Here is a 14,447-nt window from a genome sequence, read left to right on the forward strand (position 1 = left end):
CATAAACCTCTTCCAAGACGTTAGTCTTGATTGCCACTGAGGGTAGGCTATGGTCCAGACCCTTAGCCGTCCTTCTCCCTACCATAGCATAAGATGCTTCTTCTAACCGTACCCACAGTAGGAGGAGAGACCATGGAAGTATCTAGAGAAGTGTCCAGTCAACTGGTGTCTGCCAATTCAGCATATCAGTTCATGTTGAGGTCTAAGTGCTGGAATTCATAAGGTTCCAGTGCCCCCTCCCAATATTACCCAAGTCCTAGCCCATAGAAATGAGGCTCAGGCTCTGGACTGCACTGGAGTCTGCATCGGACGCCGCCACTCTGGCTCAGTGTCGGAGTAAGGAATGAGAAAGGGGACGGTGCCGCTGGGACAGAGAGTATAGACGTCAGGAAGGCCAAGATGGTACGACTGGCACCAGTCTGGATCCATTCGCGCATCCAAGGGGCTTGACGGACGCAGCCCCGCCCGAGGGAGCAGTAGCGGCCCCTCCCAACCCCAAATGCACGCCACAGGGATGGTCTGCCCATGAGGTACATGGCCTCAAAACTTGTGGAGTTGGATAGGGGTCACTCCGGCTCCCGGAAACTCGGGAGGCGAAGACCCAGCCCAGGCTGAATGAACCGTGGAGCTAGGCCCTAAATGACTACGCTCCCTCGTCTCCTCAGATTAGTTCAATGGACAGGGTGAAGTCGAAGACTTCTTCGACTTCTTGCTCTTTTTTTATTTCTGTGGGACTTGCCCAGGCGATTCAGACAAAGATCAATGGCTCTGCAACCGATTCAGGGATCGACACCGTGGCGGCGGTGAGCGACCAGGTGCTTGAGGGATCACTCCCTCAAGGCCTTGGTAATGCAGGGCGTGGCAGTCAATGCAGGTCTTTGCGTTTGGTGCCTCAAGCGTGGCCACGATGCAAACAAGACACATGTCCGTCACCGACATCTGTCGGTGACAGGCACTGCAGGGCTTGAAGCAAGCTTTTCTAGGGGACATACCTGCTATACCAGGAGAAAGTCTAAAAAAACTTCAACAAAGGGTCAAAAAAGGTTCTGTCTAAGAGTGACTGGGAATAGCTCTCTCCAGATCTGCGCTGACAGGCACAGAGAGGAAAGAAAGGAAGTCAGAGCGCTGGGGTGGCACCTATATAAGCATCGCGCATGTCACTTCCAATGAGGAGGATACTGGCAACGTCATGCGGAGCCAACGTCACCACCTATATGCGTGCAGGAGTTCTGCTCACAAAATTTCTGGATCCAGGCTCACGCCTGGAGACAATTTTAAGGTAAGGAATCTGCAGATAGAAGTCTCCATCAGATAAATTTTTTTAAACCACAATTAAAAGATTCATAAAATAACCTGATAGAGGCTTATGTGCCGAACCCACTCAAATTGGTAACCAGCCCAGTGACTTCCTCTGGATAGAAATACTATAGTTGCACATACAATCAACTTTCCCCACTAAGTAGAGAAGCAAGGTTTTAAAGGCCAATTTCTCCATACATCTACATCGAATGTGGTTTTCAAAATTGTTTTGGAAAGTTACTACTGGTTTTCAATTACATGTTTAACAATTTAAAAAACTATCCTGAAAGCCTACTTTCTAAGTTGTTAAAAAATCAGCTGTAGAAAAAAGTAAAAGCGCAGGGCACACAGATTTTGATAAGTGTACCTTCTTCCTGAAGAGCTTTTCTTCTTTAACAAGTTTTAGCTGTTAAATGAAAGAAAATAAAACAAGAGCTTATTCACCGTCAGCATAGTAAGGAACACTCAATCCTAGCCAACTACATCCTACTGCAAAGCTATGCTGTGTTTGAGGAATGGTGAATGTAGACTGCTTACTAGCTGGCAGTATCACGGATATTAAAGGACAGCATAGCTCTGCAATTCGGTACGGTTGGATTACTTCTGTACTAGCTTATTTAAAAAACAGAATGGTACTCCATGACAGCAAGTCTACATTAAAGCAAGCAAAGCAAGCCTACAATAATGTGAATAAGAGCAAGAAACAGCAACCCTACAAGAGCAGAGCTAGAAAGCAAGAAACAGCCAGCCCACAAGGTAAACGTAGCGGTTTAAGCAAAAAAGAAGCAAGCCTATGGCAATACAGTTAGAGACATGGGTAAGAAACATCAAGCCTCCAAAATACAGTTGGAAACTTAAGCTAGGAATACCAAGCCTATAATAATACATTTAGAAATGCAGGCGCTAAAATTAACCTAGCCACTTAACACAACATTCTATCTCGCTGGTAGCGAAAGCGTAAAGAACAAAATCAAGACCGCTAGATATTAGGTCCAAGTCTATTTCTTTTATCCTCAATACTAAATATCTCACAAGAAAGCAGAATTTAGAAACCATGAATTAAATAATGGACTGTAAATTTAGAACAAAATACAGTCACTGAAAATGCTTAGCTTACTTTGAGTCTGGTTGGATGGAATTGTAAATGAGTGTGGTCTGTATTGCTTACAAAACTACCAATTTATTATCAATTATGAGTGACTTTCTGATCTTCAGTGTGTAAAGTACTTCTGATAACTCAAGCTTTACCAATACTATGCATTTAGCTTGTTGTATATAAGCTTTGAAATGTAGGTATTTATCAGGCATGCCCAACAAACTTGTTCTATATTTTTAACAAAGGTGTGGTTACAGGATTCTGTTTGAAACGCCATTGAGAATTAACCACCTTTTTTGATGTCAATAAACTTCAGTTGCTAAATGAGTTTTCTAATAAAAAACTGACATTAAATATTGAACATACACGGTTTTTAAATCTAGAATGGTATAAAAAGAACTTTTCATTAAGAAATGCACAACTATTCCATTGGCCTCGTTGAACTTCGGAATTCTGTTTGACAAGGATTAAAATCTGCGGTGCTAAGGGTACACGTATCACAACTGGAGTGCTAAAATACAGCCCTTAATCAGAACTGGCTCATTCCAGTGCTTAGTAAATTGGAGAAATGAATGCATTTGCTTTGATCAAATTAATAATTTTCTAATTTATCTGAACAGTTCATCTAGACATTATTTCTTCTTTGATTTCCAAGTTGTGTATACTTGCGTCATGTTTTTGGGCTTTTCTAGTTTTTCATATATTTGCACTACATATAAGAACAGGCCTGGATTGTCCTCCTAGTCCATGCAATTATTTTCTCTGTATATGGACAGTGCAAAGCAAATGGCGGATAATGGCACATATGAAATATAAGTTTGTAAAAATGTAAGTTCAAATTTCAATAAGTCTAGCACGTGTGTGTGTAATTGAACAGAAATCGTAATGGAGCTATTCGCTTAAGATACTTTATTGAATTTTAAGACACTTTATTCACATTTGCTTTTCTTCAACCGAAATCTATCTGTATGTTGAGCAAAGTACAAAAAGTCTCCAAATGTTAAGTAAATGAAATTGTCTGGGGCTAGATCGATTACTTCACCATAATGAACACAAAGTTTCTGTGTCAATTACATTATGTTTGAGTTATCGCTATAATTTACATATTAATATAGAGGTAATCTAGTGCAATCTGTTAGTGTTATGTTCTAATGATGAAAGGCAAAACAAACCAAACTATTCTGATTTTTATGGCATGATTAAAACAATAAACCATAAATCAAATCAGGCCTGTTGGCAGGCTTACCCTTTTTAGGAAGTGTTGCCTGCAGAGAACACGCAAGGGGAGGATAACGGCCTAAGAACAATAAAAATAACCAAATGAACGAAGGCCATTAACATAACATTAACACCACAACACAATATCATTGAAAGGCAATAACATTGTAAATGACGAATGAGAGAGCACTAGATTGCACACAATGCACACCCATTGACTAGTTCAATATATACTTAATGTCACAACTGGTTATCTAAAACTACTGTCAGTTCTGCACACTATGCTGCCAACGGGAAAAAAAGACTGTGATTCACTGTATGCATATACTGCATTGTATTTTTTCACTTAACAAATGAGGCAAGTCTAAGTCTTAACGAGAAGGGGAAGCCAATTAAAAAATATATAATCTGCGTGCAATACTACCTAAAACAATTTCCAGACCATTCAATACCAAAGGTGCAAGTACTGTACACAGTCAATCTCAGTCTTCTTATTGCCTACAGCATGCTATTGGCATCAAACATATATGCAACAAGTTTAAGAAGAGACAATAATGCAAAAGATTTTAGTACAAAATATATACTATTTGTGGCAAATCTGGATCAACATTTCTTCCTCTATGACAAAAGCAAAGACTTTACTATAGAGTGGACTCCTTGGTTTAGCAGTTACATCACTTTCTGTGAGTGTTTGTCATGAGTAGATCAACATTCTGGCTGTGGCACAGTGTCCAAAGTTCTCCTAAAAACACTAAAAGGTTTAGTGGGCGAGGCTGAAATGTAAGGTTATGCACATCCCAACAAGCCATGTAGATACCTTGTATGCAAGCAGAAATTTGTTTAACAACCTTCACCAGAACACTGCATTTTATCCCCGATAGATATGGATCTGGGCAGCTGTTTAAAACAGCAGGTAAAGGGATGTGTATGGCAGAGAATTTGAATCAGTTGATTAAACTAGTAACACGGAAAGCATGTTGTAAATCTGCAGGAGACTGGGAAATACATGTACTTGGGTAAACGATTAATAAACTGATGAGAAATCTAAATCCTACACCATGCTTAGAGTAAGTATGTACTATGCAATAAAAAGGCATGTGCAGGGAGATTTTACTCTGCACAAGTGAATACTTTAATGCCTTCCATTCTCTTCTATTAATTTCCTATAATTTTATACTTTGAGTTAGTTCATCACTCAGCTTACAATGGAAAATAAGCGACTGTAAAGGTATTTCCTTGCTCTGTGGAGCTGAATTAATTATTAAACTCAAGTTGCAATACCTCAATTTCTCCAAATGCAGAACAAGAGAATGAGGACGACCTCTGAAAACATCACATATTCCTACCAATTAAAAAAAAAAAAAAAAAAACTGTTGAATGACCTCTGCATTTTCTGGTGTAGTGGTAAGCAGCATGTGCAAATCCAACAAACAAAAGGCCCCAGAATTGGAAGCCATGATCCAGCCAATCCAACCTGATTTGCCTAAAATGATTGAATAGAAAGTTAAATCCAGAAGGATTTCAACAATCCCAAATAGCATTCCCCCCCTGTTTTGGAAGGGAACTGGGACTATTACCAACTCTGCTACCCTCCTACAGCATCGTCATCAGATAAGCCCTATTCAGGGGGTTGTGGGCGGGCACACATCTAGAGTTATGAAAAGGTCTGCTCATCATGAACCCGTAGTTGAGACGGGGACAGGTTGCTAATTTATAAATCCAGAGATTGGAAAAAAACTGAAACGCTGCATGGACTAACTATAAACAAAGGGAAAAAGATAGGCAAATATACCCTTCTAATAGTTACCCATAGTTTCTAAGTTGCTCACTACAGAACCGACTCTTATAATCCCAAATAAATAACTGTCCATAAATGACGAGAAAGTAAAGGGATAACTAGACCTCTCCAACAGATTGCAATACGTGAAAAATAAAAGTTTCAGGATGAACTATCACGAATTGTGGCCACAACATCTGATAAATGGCACAGTGCAATTTAAACACCATACTCCTCTTTCTTTAGAAAGACAGTTTTATTGGAAAAAATCACAATGGTTTTATTGAAAAATTCCTCCTTGTTTGTAAAGTGAGAATTCTGTTGAAGCACTGCTAAAATAGTGCATGGAAGGACTGACCCTTTAAAAAGGGCAGGGAAGCTACAAGCTGATTGGCTCATTTTGAGCCTACCTCCTCGTGTGATGGTTGCAAGACTCTTATCTGACTGGACTTTAATTAGCTCCAGTAGCCAACTATTCCTTGTACAAAACCCTCTGTAGTTTTCAAACATTCTATAAAACAGGACCCTTTTGAAAAAAATCTAATACAAGGTTGCTCCCTTTATTCCTAGATGGACTCTCACTGGGAAGTGCTAATAGTTCTATTGCACTTTCTTCTCCGGCTTAGCTTTGGAGTTCGCCTCCCAGCCCCTTCTGTAACATACTAGGGAAACTTATCTACTACACAACAGACAAAACTAAAAACCTGGCTTTTCACTGGCAAGTAGATTCGGCCTCCTTTTTCTTATCATAGCACCAGAAGATTACTTGGGGTAGGAAAGTACCCTAAAGCTCACTTTAATTCATTCAGTCAGGATACGTCACAACCCCTCAATTGAGCTCACTTCGACTAGCACCCCTTAGCCTTCCTTGAGATATGGTTAAAAACAATGCACACGTGTAACCGTTTATTCCTGAAAAGGTCTGTGTGATTATAACCATTTCTTTGTAATATGGGTTCATAAAAAAGTATCAGAACCTTTTCAGAACTTCTGAGCAAACACAACAAACGGGCTATATTTTGTTCTCCAACCACCCTAGAGCTTTGGGTATTATGATTGGTGCGCAACAAAATTATTTGGTCTTATGATACTGTACATTTGATTACATCAAATCTAAACTAATGAACAGGAATACTTTATAATTATTTTAATAGTTTGACAGCACTCTATGGATCTTGTTTTCCTTGTCCTCTTCAAAATGTACTCCTAGTATCTCGAAGCACAAAAACACACTTTGGATTACAAAAAATAACGTTTGCCAGTCTGCTCCAATGTTGCTCTTTTCTATACAGGTGGAATTCCTGGTGTACCATGATTAACTGTATCAAACCAGCATAATATTGGTCATTTGCATTTGTCTTTAGGAAGCAAACACTTTGGCCACGTGTAATAGAACAAGGCCCATTTAAAAAAAATCCTGAACACAAGCGACCAGTCACACAATATAATCTTACTTGATCATACAACTTTTTCTTTTAGAAGACTTTTTAGATCTGCTGATTACCCTGAAATGATTCATCATACTAAGGAGATGGCTATAGTCTCACAAATAAGTAAAAGTAGTGATAATAGGCTAAGGCAAGAGCTTTTTTTACCTGCCCAAAATAAAAATCACTTCTGACTGTACAAGTTTAAATCTCTCTGACTAGGACAGATTACCAAATACATAAATGCAGTACTTTAGCCATCACGTGTGAATCCTCAAGTTGGGTGAGACGAATCTATCAACAGTGGGCTACTTGACTGTAATCCAAGTGCCACAAAATGTGCCTCAAAACATCCCACATGTAAGCTAGTGATATTGAAACTGCTATTTTAATTCAACAAGGTGGGAGTGCAGGCTAGAAATTGGCAATACAAAGAAAGTTTCTAAGAATTTGAAAACTGGAGTTACAGAGATTAACAACAGTTGCATAGTCTTTTTTAGGACTCCTTCACATTTCTTACTAGCAAACTCTACTTACAGGCCACATGAAGGATGGGAGGTAACTAAAGTCAAGGTGAATGCATAGCTTCAAGCTAACAGGCTGAAATATTCAGCTTGGTCCAACTAACTTTCCATTTTACAACTTAGATACAGAATAAACACAGAATACACAAGGGAATCGCCCTAAGAGCTACCTCATGGTTAATCTTGAAAGACACGTCTATGGAAGTCCATACATGAAACCCTTGATAGGTCATTAAAAGAAGCTAAAGGTAAATCCAGTAGAATACTGAAACACGAAGCATATTTGCAACTAGCATTTCCCCTAAAGATGAGAAAACCAGGGAGAAATAAACACAGCTTCTTTGATATCCAAATTATGAAATTTAACCTGGCTGGAATGAGTGAAGGAAAGACACTAGTGGAGCGATGTCGTCCATAAAGAGATTTAACAATTCATTTGACAATAGAAAGATGGATAAAGAGGATCACCTTGCTTCCATGAAAAACTGCGAGGGTCAGGGCAGGTACAGACTAATACCTTCTCACAGGTGTAAAAGAAAGTAAACATTTTGCAAGACATTTTCGAATCACAGGAAGCCCTGGGATCAAAGGCAAGCGTGTTTAGGATAACATTTTAATGCAATAACAGAGAAAACCAGAGTCTGTGACTATCATTGCAGCAGTAGCATATAGATGTGGTCCATACACATCAGAATCACTCTTCCCCCGCAGAATCCCAAGAAAATATTTCATGGGAAAAAGCTTGCCTTCATCCTTAAGAGGTTATTATGTAAAACCTTGCAAGAAGGAGATCACATTTAGAGAACCAGATATCTATATGCTTACTTTGAAGATTCTGTGAATACTCTGTCAGGGTTGCAAGCTTAAAATGGAAAACACCTTATAATGGGAAGGTGTTCAAACCCCAAATAATAAGCAGAGGCAATAGGTTAGGCAGACATTACACTTTTTCCTCAGGCTATGCTATTTTCTACATCTCTTACATTAGGCCTCTGGCATATACAACATTGCAATGACATAGTTCCAAGCGTTAAGTGATCTATTGAACAATAAACCAGATTATGTCCGACAGGCTTGAAAACTGAAATAGACTAGGAACATCTCATTGATGGCAGTATCGCTTTCAGCAGGAGTAAAGTACATGCCATAATGGTGTCTTGGGTTGTTCTGATGAAGTGAGGCTTATAAGATTTCAGGACTAACTCATATTAGGTGGAGAGGTTCACAATCAAGATAGGAAGATTAGGCAGAGGTGTTGTACCTCTCAAGAAATTTTAATGGTAGGCTTTGATATTCACTAAGATGTTTGATGTGAGCAACAGCCAAGGTACTCCAATTTGAAAATTGTATTCTGCCAGCATAGCATTGTGACCAAAGAGAGGGGCTGTTAATAATATAAGCTTCTAATAACAAGCCCACACTTTCTTTTTGGCACTCACACATGTAACAAAAATAAAAGAGTGGTGGTAAGCGTCCTGTGCTTCCAACAGAATTAATTACCCTCTTGAACAGATAAACTTTGCATTTTTCCAACACAAGGGAATGCTAGACAGATGAGGTCCAGGATTGACCATTGGTTTCTTTTCAGTTTTGCAAAGATGAATCACAAGGCTAAAGTCCCTTATAATGCAAATGCTATGGAGCAACCAAAAACTACTTCAGGTCAGATCAACGAATTTAAACTTAAATCAGGAAGGAATGTTCTACGGGTTAACCCATTTCTTGCAAGCACCAATATTTTTCCTGCAGATAACAGGATAAAATATTGCATGGCCATAACAGCAGATTTCATCCTTCAAAATCTAATAAAACTGGAACCACCAAGTTAGATAACAGTCAATGTCTTAGTAGCACCAAGATCAAAATAATTTGCAGTTTGTTCTATATTAATTCTGAATATTACCTTGTTGGACGTACTGGGGGGTGGGGAGGGCAGACACCAGTTTATTTGTGGAAAATGATGAGGACTGCACTTCAAGGAACTCAGTCCATCTGTATTATGCCTTTGTGATTAAAACATCAATTATTAAGGGCTACTAAGGCAAGGTTTAACAGTTTGTGCCAGGACACAAAAAACAAAACACAATCAACTTTACAACAGGGATAATGCAGGTCTGGATGAAGTGGATCAAGTACTACATGGCTTGAAGCGAAACTGTACATAACATCCATCTACAAAAATAATCTGGTCGCCTGCTACTTCTATAGGAGCCCTTTATTAAATAGACATTTAAAATTCAAATTCTAGAGGGTAATACCTGATGCCAATTGTTATTCAGTTTTTCACAATCTACCATATCTATGTGTACAAATGTAACATTTTTACACCTATAATGCAAGATTCACAAGAAGGAAGCACGGCCTCTTGGAGATGCAACACATTGAATCATTGCAACATAAAATTCTCGTACCCGTTTTCTAACACCAGGCTCTTGAGGTTTCTCGATTTTTCGTTTTCGTTTCAAGTGCACTTCATCTGATTTTCTCCTTAGAATAGAATCTATAGGTTGATTTTGAGGAAGATCTTCAGGTTCCGTTATGGGAGTCTCCTCCAGCTCTATTTTTCTTTGTGTAGCTTCTGGGACTTCTGTATTTTCACGATTTGGCTTCTGTTCCTTTAGAAGTGATCCCGGTAGGTTGGAAGCATATTTAAATCCCGGCCCCCTTTTTTGCTTGTGCGCCAAAAAGACATAAAGACAAACAAACTTTATATCTTGTATCCAAAGATTAAAGTTGTGTTCATTACCAGTCCTGCTAATTAATGCACAAAAGTCACTATTTTAAGAGCTCTATGGAATTTTATGAAATATTTACGAGGTAAACCAAGGTACCGTTTTCAATGACTTTCAAAATTACATTTATTGTAATTTTTTTAATACACTATATCTGACATAATCTGAACTCCACAATTCTAAACCCACAGTAGATAATATTTTAACCGAAGCCAATTTCTGTTCAGCTTTTCTAACCCTTCAGCTTGTGCCCAGGGAACCCAGCTCTGGAGAGCTAAACTGCTACCGGGGACATGTCAGCTGATCTGCCGGTGTAATGAAAATTGAAGACATTCTTCTTCCATTTTATACTGATGATATGGAGAGTATGACGACATCCATAACACCCTTAACTTAATATCAGTGAAAAAGCATGGCTTTGGGCAAAGTAAGTAAAAACAAACTAAAACCTAAGGAAGTAATGAAAACTATGAAATAAAAATTAACATTTTTGGGTGTATATTTATCTGCAAGAAATATTTATTTGGAAAGTGCTCCAAAGGAGAAATATCTTCGATTGGGTCCCATTGGGCATTAGAATGCTGGGGATTCATGTTCGTAAAACAAAACATTTTCTAGCCTCCTTGAAGGAAATGTTCGATTTTATTAAGGATCGGATGGCACAAATTATGCCTTACACTTTCGTTCCTGGCAAGGACAGCCTTACAAAGCAGAATACATCACATACATTACAAAGCTCTGCTGCCTTTCGACTAGGTATGCGCTGTAAGAATACCATGCATACATTTTTTAAGAATGTTGGAAATGGAACAACAAAACAACATGTAATGTCAGCAACCAATGACAATCCAACAGTAAGCTGTGCCATACTGCATTTTGTCCCCTATCTTTCCTCTCTGAAAGTTCCCAGAACTATATATAATCCTTGAATATGTAACTGCTGTTTCGGTTCCAGTCCTGCAATAAGTATAAAACCATATCAATGTTTCTGAAATTTAAAACAAGTCCACATTGAAAAGACATGATCATTAAAGCCACCCAACACAACAGAACTACCACGGTCACCACAGTTGAACATTTACCATTAACATTTTCAGGACTGCAATAATAACTTAAAAGGGTGGGATAACCTTACCCTCCATATCCTTAATAGACTCAAACGTTTTTTTAATCTAATGGCGGGACAGAAGGCAAGGATCATGCTTTCAAAGTTTCCCAAGCTTATTTTTATCCGCTACTGGATTAAAATACTTCTCAAAGGTAGAAACTAAAGACCCATCAGCAGATCTGATAATTTCTATTAATATGATTTTCACCTAAAAACCTGGAAGCCAAACACCTCCAAACAGTGTGGGCCCAACATTTGGATGCAACTATCTCCACTTCCTGCCTAATCTGCCTTATGCATCTGTGCATAAGAAATAGGAGCAAACTGCTGCTTGAATTTGTTTTGCTGTTTTATACTACGTAATCCTACACTACGCTTCGTTATTTAAGGAAATGTTGGATAGGAACTGTTCAAATGTTGCACTTATTACAAGTGTCCCTTTAAATTCCAGTATGTGCGTTAACAGCCTATCGAGCAAATACCGGAATTATAATGTGATGGTAAACAAGACAGACCCACAATTTTCACCAGATATATTTCAGCTGATCAAACCTGCTAAAATTTACTGGAGTAAAAAAGGCTCGGTAATTACCACAGCATGTAGACTTTCATAAAGTAAGCAACAAAATTGATGTTACTATCGATAAACTTGTAAAAGGGGCCATGTAACGCACCTGATAGATTTCAACCTCCATGAGGCGGATTACATTAAGTGCAAAAAATATCACACCAAACACTGGTCCACTTAAGTGAGGGCCAGGTTCTCCTAGGAATAGTAAAAGCTGCCCCATCCACAGTTAACAACCTTCCTTCTCGATCTAAGACATGATCATCCCTTTTAAAAGCTATGAGGCAAATTATCACGAATAACTTCACAAATAATTCATTTCTTCAAAGATCTCATTGAGAGCCCACTATAAAAATAAGTAAAACATCTTTATTCAAATTCCATAATTAATACGTTGTAACAAGGTGTCCTGGGCAACCTGATCTTTGACCAATTTACATACCAAAGGATGTTCCTCTCCTGGGACTCCTGCTATTGCGGGGACGGCAGGAAGGTGGGATGACTTACAGAAATTGCTGATCTAAAAGAATAGACCATCTGGTTGACAAAGTTTGCTATCTGCGGATTGTTACAAAAACAATTAAGGATATTAATCATTTCCCCAAAGGATCAATATCCCTCTTCCAAATACTAATGCCCACCATTACTTCCAGGCAGATCTGTAACGTTTATTGGTTCTTTCAGACCATGACTGTTCCATCAGAACAAGGCAGAATGTGAAAGACCCACAACCTGCCAAGATCACCAGGAATCCTCCCTGCTATGAGACAGAATAACAGTCAATAGAATCCTACAAAACTAAGAACAGGGACTAGCAAATCTCAATAACTTTATGAAAAACTAAAAACCAGACCGGAGGTCTCCCAGTTAGAGTGATCAGTACTAAACGGGTCTTCTGTCACCCGACTTCATCTGGACTGCACTTAAAAGACAGATGTTGAGCATCCAACCTTGGAAAAAAACAGGTAATTTACTGGGAAGTTGTAACTATTTTGCAAAACACCTGCCTCATGTGGAAACCTCGCCACAGGAAGCTCCCTAACCACCAATGTATTCCTACTACGGCTTCTCCAGACACGGCTATCTCCTCTTGGTCCCTTTTGGAGGCGTAAAACCATAAATCTCTGGAGAGCCCTTTAGTGAAGATGACCTACAAATAATCATCTGGGTGGAGGAGTTCAAAGACATACAATCTGTGTGAGGTGGTTAGGAGAAATTCTGTTCATCCTCTGGACCTTCTCCAGTTCCTTGTTGATTGCTATAATCTTACCTTTCCATTACTGAAGAGTGGCTGTCACAAACTGGAAAACCCCAAGGGTTCCACATTCCTCTTGGTTCTGTTGGTAATAAATCCTAACTCCTCAAGGCTCATGGCAGTCTCCATCTCAAGGACTCATGATTTTGAAGTCACAAAACGTGGAAATGTTGTCGACCAACTATGTGATCATCCTCAGACCTCATTCTCTCAATAACACCATCACTGGTTTAACCAGTGTGTACCAAAATGAATTGCAGGACTCCAAAACGGGTGCTTGCCACATAAATTAAAAAAACAAAGATGGCCAAAACTGGGGTTGTCAGGCAGATGTGACCGAGATCTATGCTAAAATCTGATCTACGGGGTGTGGCCTAGTGGTCAAACATGGCAGAAATGCTTTAGACAAGCTCCTGCAGCCACCATCAACATCCTGCGAAATCCTGCCGGAAAACGGTCTTTCTTTACTTACCCGGACCCTGTCACCAGGTGAGTGTAGGCACGGTCGACTGCAGTGGGGGATGGGGCGGGGAGTGGTCAGGCTAGTCACCGGTGCGGGTTGGGGCCCATACCACACTCCTGCCTGGGGTTGACAGCTGCCGATGACCAATTGCGGTGAATCCAGAGGTTCAGTTCTACCACTACTAAGAATCCCAGACGAGCAAAAGATAACCAGATATAAACCCCCGGGCCACCATCTAAGCAAGGCATGATGGACTATTATACAGGGGCTGGCGCGAGAGGCCAGTGGTGCCTTGGGTGTCGCCCCAGACAACATTGCACTGTTGGCTGTCATTACACAGTCCAGAGATACGCTGGAGGCTAGGATCGGCGCGGTGCAGTCAGAGGTGACGCTTCTGCGTCAGTACCGTCGCTATGTCGTGGAGCGCATAACTGAAGCAGAAACCCGGGTCTCTGGGATGGAGGACGTGGTTGTTACACTCCAGAATAGGGTTACGTCCCTCGAGTCTTGGACCAAGGGGTTGACTGTGCATGTGGAAGATGCCGAAGGGCAGGCATCAAGAAACAACCTTTGCTTTGTGGGTTTTCCAGAAGGCTGCGAGAGCGAAGATATGGGCAAATTTCTTATCCTCTGGATATCTAAATGGGCTATGCGGGATGCTCTTTCTCCCTGCTTTAGCATTGAACATGCCCACAGAGCTTTGGTGACGAAGCCTCTGACGTGCACCCATGCTAGGCCGGTCATCGCCAGGATCCCTAATTTCCATGATAGAGACGCCATCCTTCGAATAGCGAGATCTCAGGAAAATCTGCTATATGAATCCAAGCGGATCATGATTTTTCAAGAATACACTTAAATGGTTCAGCAGCTACACAAATCCTTTACTGCGGCAAAAGCCTGCCTTAGGGATCTTAAGATCTCCTACATACTCCTGTTCCGGGCCTGCCTGTGAGTGCTCTACAACTCAGGCATGTTGTTTT

The 14,447-nt window shown here is 40.0% G+C and overlaps 1 protein-coding gene across 8 annotated transcripts in view; it reads right to left on the reverse strand.

Annotated features, from left to right (window-relative positions):
- KDM2B (lysine demethylase 2B) overlaps positions 1-14,447 on the reverse strand; it is a 1,129,854-nt gene that overhangs the window by 215,135 nt on the left and 900,272 nt on the right. For 3 of the 8 annotated variants that reach the window (XM_078667522.1, XM_078667526.1, XM_078667525.1), the window contains 3 exons: positions 9,753-10,021; positions 3,642-3,692; positions 1,667-1,705 (listed from right to left, as the gene is read on the reverse strand). The exons of 1 other annotated variant lie outside the window; for it this stretch is intronic. In XM_078667522.1, the coding sequence (XP_078523648.1) occupies positions 1,667-1,705; positions 3,642-3,692; positions 9,753-10,021 (359 nt within the window). The remainder of the gene's footprint in view (positions 1-1,666; positions 1,706-3,641; positions 3,693-9,752; positions 10,022-14,447) is intronic. 4 more of the 8 variants (XM_078667523.1, XM_078667527.1, XM_078667524.1 and 1 more) reach the window with 4 other exon arrangements.

The sequence above is a fragment of the Lissotriton helveticus genome, chromosome 11, assembly GCF_964261635.1.
Source record: "Lissotriton helveticus chromosome 11, aLisHel1.1, whole genome shotgun sequence".
Taxonomy (NCBI): Eukaryota; Metazoa; Chordata; class Amphibia; order Caudata; family Salamandridae; genus Lissotriton; species Lissotriton helveticus.